Source organism: Fragaria vesca, linkage group LG4 (assembly GCF_000184155.1).
Source record: "Fragaria vesca subsp. vesca linkage group LG4, FraVesHawaii_1.0, whole genome shotgun sequence".
NCBI classification, from domain to species: domain Eukaryota; kingdom Viridiplantae; phylum Streptophyta; class Magnoliopsida; order Rosales; family Rosaceae; genus Fragaria; species Fragaria vesca.
In genome coordinates, this window is record NC_020494.1 from 10,884,993 (window position 1) to 10,894,044 (window position 9,052).

General features: G+C 39.1%; 2 protein-coding genes across 2 annotated transcripts in view; both read left to right on the top strand.

Moving 5' to 3' along the window:
* The window catches only part of LOC101312824, a 1,319-nt gene extending 578 nt beyond the window's left edge, over positions 1–741 (top strand). The window contains exon 2 of the mRNA XM_004298067.1: positions 662–741. Within this exon, the coding sequence (XP_004298115.1) occupies positions 662–718 (57 nt within the window). The 3' untranslated portion in view covers positions 719–741. The remainder of the gene's footprint in view (positions 1–661) is intronic.
* A 1,258-nt stretch (positions 742–1,999) lies between these two features.
* LOC101302744 (protein SRG1-like) lies at positions 2,000–3,684 on the top strand. Its single transcript, XM_004296772.1, has 4 exons — positions 2,000–2,319; positions 2,470–2,717; positions 2,832–3,159; positions 3,248–3,684. The coding sequence occupies exons 1-4, from the start codon at positions 2,059–2,061 to the stop codon at positions 3,506–3,508; spliced, it is 1,098 nt and encodes a 365-aa protein (XP_004296820.1). The 5' UTR covers positions 2,000–2,058; the 3' UTR covers positions 3,509–3,684.
* Positions 3,685–9,052: the final 5,368 nt, after the last annotated feature.

A 9,052-nucleotide genomic window follows, 5' to 3' on the forward strand; every position in this document is an offset into this window, starting at 1 on the left:
CTACTACTACTACTACTACTACTACTACTACTACTCTCTCTCTCTCTCTCTCTCTCTCTCTCTCTCTCTCTCTCTCTCTCTCTCTCTCTCTCTCTCTCTCTCTCTCTCTCTCTCTCTCTCTCTCTCTCTCTCTCTCTCTCGGAATCCAGATCGGATCTGAGGACCGGACTCACCCCACATGCGGCGTTCGTCAACCTCGGTGGCGATCGGACATGGACGTCGGAAGCAGCTCGTTCGTGGAGGAGTTGGTCTTGTTTACTGTGTTGTTGTTCTCCGGCCTGAGCAGTTGCTCGGCCGATACGAGCTCGGTGCCCAGCACATTGACCCACTCGTAGTTGAGGGTGGTGCCGCGCCAAGCGACGTAGATTTCGCGGCGGCCGATGGACTTGCTGTACTGGTCAGTGGTGACGGCGACGTAGCCGATCCAGTTAGACTCGCGGGACATGGAGTGGAGGAGGAAGGCCTCCGGGACGCTGACTTGTGCGGTGGCGTAGAGGAAGGAGGCGATCTCGTAGTTGGCGGCGTCTTGGAGCATGACTTTGTCGAAGAAGTTGGCGTGGCCGTAGCGGCTGGACCCGGCGTACTTGGAGTTGGCGTCGTTGTTGAAGGCGTCGTAGGTGCCCTGGCAGAAGTCGCCGCAACGGAGGATCAGGGTTCGGAGGTGGACGTCCAGCGGGTCCAGGAGGCCGGCCCAGTTGTTTTCTCCGAGGAGAGCTGACCATGTTGGACCTGCTGCTAGTTCAGTTGTGGAATCAGGGGTCTGGGTCTGGGTGGTGGTACGAGTATCCATGACTGGTTTTGGTTCAGAGAGTGAAAGCTGGTTTTGGTAGTAAACTTCATTTTTTCGCATCTACGTTGATTTTTCTCCTTTTCAATGTGAATTATGGCATTGAAGCTACTGTTTTGTAAGTTTACTACCCCCAGTAAAAGTTTACTAGGGGTAGTAAACTTTACTAGTGTGTATTATGGTCTTGAAAATACTGTTTTGTAAGTTTACTACCCCCAGTAAAAGTTTACTAGGGGTAGTAAACTTTTTTTTTCGTACTTGGGTTAAGATCACGTAAATTCCGATGACATTTAAAAAAATCCAGTGAGATTTCTGGAAAATTCCGGCCACCGGATGCCGGCAATTTTCCGGCCGTCGGAAAATTCCGGTCACCGGTGACCGGAATCCGGCTGCCGGAGTTCGGAGTCCGGCGACCGGAATGCGGCTGCCGGTGTCCGGTGTGCTTCCGGGAAAGTCTTCCCTTCTTCTTTTTCATTTTTTCTCTTTAAATAAAGGTTAAGGGTAAAAAAGTCTTTAAAAATATAATTTTATTATATTTTAATAAAGATTTGTGTATTTGGGTTTAAAATAAGTACCTTGTATTCAAATGGGCTAATAAAAAAAATTATCATTTAAATGGGGTTTGACTTTTTCTATTTTGTGCAAACGGTCTTTTTCTCTTTATTCTATATCTTAATCAAAATCTTTGTGTCTTAGCTTTTAACTTACTATTTTTGCATCTCATTTATCCATTGTGGTTTAGAGTTTAGTTATGGAGTAACTCTGGATAAACAGTGACAATTATGTATCTTAAACTAATATTCCCCAAGTTTTACCAGGTGATCGGATGAGTTAGATCATACGTATGGAGTATTGCATGGAATGGTGCTTGTATTCGCGCGTATACCTGATTAATTAGTTTTAATTAGTTAAGGAGATCCAGCTAGCATATTATTCTCCTATTTAACCACTGTCATTTGGTTGATATTCTGGGATCTAAAGGCTAGGGTTACATGTAAAAATTAAAAATGAAACAAAATGAAGTCCTACATCACTACATGTAACTGCATGACTAGACTTGGTAAAGTGCATAAACCAATTAAGTCCCCACAAGCTACAACCAATATTAGATGTGACAATTGCAATTTTAAATAGAATTCCGAAATTAATAAAGTGCCTAAGTTTTGCTTTTCTGTGCCTATAAATACAGGCATGTGAAAGAGATGAACTATCAAAGAGAACTAGTGTATAATAATTTGGTTTAGTTGTTAGCTCCAAACTCTTCTGCTTCCATGGCCCCAATTCCCATTTCTTCTGTTAAGGTTGGACACATTGATGATGTCCAAGAGCTGAGAAAGACTAAACCCACCATAATTCCTGAAAGATTTGTCAGGGACAAAACTGAGAGACCAACAAGTCTAACCGCTCCTATACCATCCTCTAGTGACATTCCCACAATCAATTTCTCAAAGCTTTCCAGTGGAAACACAGATGAACTCAGAACTGAAATCTCTCAGCTCGCAACTGCTTGCAAGGAATGGGGATTTTTTCAGGTACAAATTTTGTTATTTACCCTCGTCGGGGTTTTTTAAGCTTTGCATTACAACATATGTAAGATCATGATGAGCCTCTCTCCAGCTATTGCTAATAAGTTTGAGTTTGGATGATCTAACTTCGAGCGCGATATTATGCATGGCGCGCAGGTGGTAAACCATGGGATTGATCTGAGTCTGCTTGAGAGTATAGAGAAGGTAGCCCAGGGTTTCTTCATGCTACCTTTAGCAGAGAAACAGAAGTATCCAATGGCTCCTGGAACTGTTCAAGGATATGGCCAAGCTTTTGTTTTATCAGAGGACCAAAAGCTTGATTGGTGCAACATGTTTGCTCTTGGGGTTGAACCTAAGTTTATAAGGAACCCAAGTCTATGGCCAACCAACCCAGAAAAGTTCAGGTAAAAGATTTTGCTTTATTCTCAAATTTAGTTTTTAAATTCTTGTTTTCACTAAAGTGAATATGTCTAATAAAGTGTCTAAACCTTTTTCTTCCTTTTTATTTTCCCCTCCAGTGAAACTGCAGAGGTATATTCAAAAGAGGTGAGGAAACTGTGCCAGAATCTGTTGAAGTACATAGCCATGAGCCTAGGCTTGAAAGGTGACATCTTTGAGAAGATGTTTGGGGAGGCTGTTCAAGCCATAAGGATGAACTACTACCCTCCATGTTCAAGACCTGACCTTGTTTTGGGTCTAAGCCCTCATTCAGATGGGAGTGCCCTAACAGTTCTGCAGCAAGGGAAGGACAACTCAGTGGGACTTCAAATCCTCAAAGATGACAGATGGGTATCTGTTCAGCCCATTCCCAATGCTCTTGTGATCAACATTGGAGACACCATAGAAGTAAGTGAGAAATTATATGAAATTAAATTTTATTATACAGTTCTTTTTCAAATATTGTTCATTTTCTAAGAAATCAAAATAATTACAGGTTCTTACAAATGGGATCTATAAGAGTGTGGAGCATAGAGCAGTGACTCACAAAGTGAAAGATAGGCTTTCAATTGTGACATTTTATGCTCCTAGCTATGAGGTAGAGCTTGGACCTGTGCAAGAACTGGTGGATGAAAACACTCCATGCAAGTATAGAAGGTATAATCATGGAGAGTACAGCAAACACTATGTAACAAACAAGTTGCAAGGGAAAAAAACACTCGAGTTTGCCAAGATTCAAAGCAAAAGTTCAAACTAAGGACCCATTTAGTGTATATATTTTAGTTCCCAAAATCTTTGTAAATAGGAATTTAGACCAAAGATTTGGTGGAGTATGTTGTGAAAAGTATCTTAAATTAAGTTAATGGGATGCACTGTTTATGTTTAACGCATATTTGTGTCTATAAACTTTTCTTGTCAAATTGGTGCTCTTTTCTTATGACCTTAATTATTTTACTAAGCATTGTTATACACTTGTGGCCGGCATGCTCAAAATAATTATTCTAAGTGGAGATGTTCATATTTCTTTACACCTACAGATATTTGGGTGAGCTCAGTTATTCCGAGCTGAAGTTACTAGTCAAAAACTCGATCCCTTCCCGGCCGGCTGCCAGGGCTAGAGTCACAGAACACATTATCTTCAGTCTTAATCTGTATCCAAGGGGTTCACTTGCTCTTAGGAATAGAGCATTCCATAAGCATATATAGTGATATTGCATGTCATGCCTTAATTAATATGAAATAATTGGTTATAAGTAGAGAGATTCATTTTCCCATTGCCTTTGATTTTGAAGTTACTCGGAGATAATGCCCTAATTAAACTCACTTGATGACGCTGTTCGCCAAACCCGACTCTTATCATCTTTCTCTAAGTTAATGAGATTCATGCATGTTCTTACATGCTGTATATTTCAAAGATAGTTAGCTAGGCACAGCGAGATGCTCACAAGCATAAGAAAACAAAGAAGTAAAGCACAAAAAATGTCACTTTCTACTGATATAGAAACAAGCATGCAATCATGTGCAGGAATCCAACAGCAGCGACCAACCCCTAATTCTTCAATAATCGAAAAAAGAAGAGGGACAAAATTATCGGTGTTCCATTGCTGAAGAGATTGAGGGAGCGAGGGAGAGGCAGCTTTTTCTCAATGGTGGGAAAGAAGAGAGGTCCATCAAAATCATGTGTGTATTTTTGTTTGTTCGACATTATTGGTGTGGAAGAGGACAAGCTAGCACTGAGCAAGTTGTGATGGGTTTTCTGGTGATTCAAAGCTGAAATGATATTTGAGTGGTAACACTAACAACAACTACGGCACAAAGTAAAGCTCAGACATTATGTATGACATAATTGTTGAGCTGAGGTGAACAAAGGAAACAAGGGTTTATATTATATGATTGTTGAGCCCTCCACAAAGTTCACTGTGTAAATAAGAAATTGCTGAAGTTCAAATAAAGAAGAGCCCTATTAAGTAAAGGAAGCTATGATGCAATCAGTTTATGAAACGTACGTTAGGGAAATATTACCCTAACTACCACATCAAATCTGACATATGCAAAACTTGAACAACAAAATAATTAACTACAAGGCCATTCATGATGCAATTTGTTTAGTGGGAGTAAACTAATAATTAGCAATCCAAAGTGTGGTATGGTTTGAGCCTAGAGGAACATAGAATATTTAGTTTTTCATTACCTCTACAAATCATCATCAGTCCATAGATTTTAGAATCGGTTCCATTGTTTTCAACTTATCACTTTCCGTGTTATTTCTAGATCTTTTAATCTAATTCGATATTATACAATCTTCATGACAAACTTCTTTTCAAAGAGTAGCAAGTTGTACATATGGATCTCATATAAAAAAAGTACATGGTGAGGAAGGACAATAGGGTATTGAAGGTCTTGTTTTATGCTTGGAAGGTTAATGCCTATATGTTATTAAAACCAAAATCAACTCATTTTATCCCTCCCACATAAATTCATATACTTAGTTTTGAACCCTTCTCAATGTCATGAATAATTCAATAAAATGGTCAAAGGGTAGAGAGCTGAAGAAAACTGAAATAGAAGAACTAATGCCATGAACTAGCTAGCTAGTTCTGTTCAATTGTCGATCGAGTGCTTGTTCGTGGTTGATAAATATCTCAAAGAGTCATTGACCAAGAAGATACTGCAATATTGGTGCAAGAAGATACACACGCGTTGGTTATTCGAAGAACAAAGATGTAATGCATCTGACCCTAAAGAGCTAGATCGTTCATTTCACCTATGACCCTAAAGAATTATAGATCCAGCACTGTTGTTAAGCATCAAAGTTTCACGATAGAATGTTCCAGTTTGGGACATTGAGGAGGAGAGTCTTAGCTTGACACATACATGCATGAAGAAGCAAACCTAAAAGGTGAGCTTGACAAACCTCACTCATGACACAAGTGAATATCCCACTCACTAAAAGATCCATCAAGTGCTCACGCAAGTTCGTGCTGTTTCCAGCTCTCCATTACCATCAGCAATTGTGGGATCTTCACCCCCCTCCCTTCCTTTTTCCCCAAGGCATATGTCAAGCATCCTTTTCGACAAACTCTTTGGTTGGTTGGAGAATTTGGAGTGTGATCTCAGCCAACGGGTCCCCAGATCCAAGTTAATTTGAATCACTTTATAAGTTGCCAATGCCAAACCTGATTTAATTAGTGATTTATAATCAGAATGGGAAGAGCTTTTGAAAAAGTGAGCACCAATTGGAGGAGGAAGCTATGAGAACTGAGAAGTGTGAGGAGGGGGGACTCCAATTATGGGAGCAAAGTTTCTGGTATTCCCCACTGCCAGTTGGGAATATTATGAGAAGACTCTACCGTTGGTTTTGCTTCTGTCACTTCCATTACCATTTTGTATAATTTGACATGTTGTTGGTATGAAAATTTCAAACTTGAACGTCCCAGAAAAACTTTCTTTTGTGAATTATATTTTGAAGGAAAACCCAAACTCTAATGTCTCATGAACAACATGAAATTTCCATCTGTTTTCGGACCGTTTTGTGTTGCTTAATTTTCTTCTGATACTTAGCTCAGAAATACCGAAACCATAGAGAAATGAAAACCGTTCACGCAATTAGCAGTATGGATTGATAAATCAGAAGAGCAAATGTTAATTCCCTAATTTTAATGATATACCTCTCCAAAAGATGAGCCAAATGAAGATTCAACTAAAATTTGTTGGAAGTATGTTCACGATGTTGTCATCAGTCATCACAGCTACTGCTTATGTTTTGATTCGATTCTGTGGGTCTGATTCTGACGAAATAAGCACTGTTGTTTCTAGTTTTCAACTGAGATTTGCTAAACCAAAGATAACTGTACATGTTGCTTTGAGTTCAATTAACGGCTGTCAGGCGTGTCAGCCACCTGCGTACCTCATTCCATTTCAATATTATGACTAGCAATTCATATCTTAACGAAAGATACTTCCACTTGCCAAGTTTCGGGTTTCAAATGATACCAAACTTCCAATGTATATATGCAACTCTCACAAGTTTTACCTAACTTCTCTTCTATATATAACTGTTTCAAAAAAAAATATAGTAGTCCGGTAATAAAGCTAAACAATTGGCAGAATATCGACACGAGTAAGATTCAAAGCAGCATGCTTCATTCTTAATATGAAGCAAGAGAACATATTCCTTCATCATTGATCATTGTCTAGTGTCTATGGATTATATTACAAACATTTACTGAGAATATTCAAATTGAAGTCCCACATTTTGACTATAATACATAAAAACACATTTCTAGTGAAACAAGAAAAGAAAAAAAAAAGGTAAAATACTATATAGTCCTTGTGGTTTGAAGTCGACATCTGTTTAGTCATTTTGGTTTTATTTTAATCTGAATGGTCCTTAAAGTCACGATTTTTCATCCAAATGATCATTCAGTTAATTTTCTCAGTTAAATTGTTGACGTGGCCGTTAAAGTATGACGTGACACGACCAAACACATGGAACATGAGGGAAATCATATTGCAGTGATTATAGGCGCATTTATAGTTTTTACAAGCCATGCACTTCAAAATCAAGACAAAGCATCCACCTGGAGCTTCATAATTGATGATCAAAATGCAATTCAACGGGAAATACCATAACTGCCAACATGATTCATTAATTCCAGTAGGGCAAAGAAATGATTAACAGACAAGGGGTGATGGAGTCGGACATGGCTTCTCTGCTTGGAAAAAGAAGTGTTTAGATCTGCTTATTGGGTTTCAACAAGAGAGTGACACGTTGCTTTTGTACTATCCAAAGGCTGAAATCAATTACAAACCCTCATGTGAAGCACTGGATCACTCTCTCACTCTCATCCTATCATGTTCTTCATCTTCTCCCGAATATTAATCTGTGAATCAACCAACCCAAATTGGTGTCTTTATAAAGAAGAGTTAATGAAAAATTTCGTTTCTATTTTTATGCTATTAGCATTATTCTAGATGAAAACATCCTCAAGCTTAGGCATGGGTCATACGGGTTTGCTTCTAGATTCATGATTCGTCTAAATAGTTTTGGTTTCTGGGTGAACCTTCCTCAATCTAAGGCTATCATATGGGTGATTGTGTATGTGTTTCTAGAGTTTGATTCATTTTAATTAGGGGACATAAGACTCTAGATCCAAATGATTTCATTTACTAACCCTAAAGAGATGAAGGTGAAGCTCTGGGTTGAAGTTCAGTTGAAGCTCAGGGAAGATAGTAATAATCTTCTATGAGTTTGCCTAACTTTGTATTTTGAAGCCTTTCATTATTGACCGTCAAGATCTGTTTTAATGACGTGGCAGCTCCAAGCAGATCCAAGCAAACTGCTTTTATAGCAGAGAAGCCGGATCCGATGGAGTCAAGGGTGGGGAATGCGGTAATGAAACAAAGATACAAGGCAGTCATGGTGCACAAGAAGATACAAATTTCACATCCAATGTTGGTCTAGCCATCCATATAACTGACCTTCAAGTGCAAATTGTTCAAAGCATTCCCTCTCAGCTCCTTTAGGCAATCACTTAGGTCACAGACGCAAGCCTTCAAGGATACTTTTGAGCTTGGTGATCCCCTTATGCATGAACTCCCATCCTTGATCCAAACCAATTAATAGTCTTCCGCTCCTTCATCGTCATCTCCACACTTCAATTCTCCACCCCAAAACCAATAATCTGCATATTTCAATTACCAAAGTTCAACACCAAAACTCAAACCTCCCATAATTGGTACGTGTTTACTTTGTACGTAGGTACCTCCAAGGAGAAGGACAAGGCGAAGGACAGTGCAATCAGAGACCAAGTTTCAGTGCTATGAACAGGCAACCATGTAATACTTGGGATATTACCCTGCATACTGAGTTTAGATTGTCATGTACATTTGGACTTAGGGTTGTGGATTCACTGGATTGGTGCAACGAATAGTTGTTATGGAGTCTTTGCAAACTTCTATATGGATGTCTTCATTTGAACGAGGATGTTAAAGTGATGAATTGATTTTGTTCTCATTTTTTGGCTGATTTGGTTTCTAAAGTTTACATCGTAAAACCGATGGATAAAACAGATGGAACTGAGAATATCCCAACTCCTGTTGTAAATCTTCATTTCATTTAGGTAATTAGATATGGTTTAATTACTTTTTGTTAAACAAACCATGAAATGTTACGTACAATTTTCTACCCCGCAGCATCACGCGGGTATATTTTCTAGTACTTCCCGATTCTTCCTATAAAATTCGAACATTGGAGATGTAATTCTGTACGTAACTCGTTAATTTGGGCATGGAGCGGATC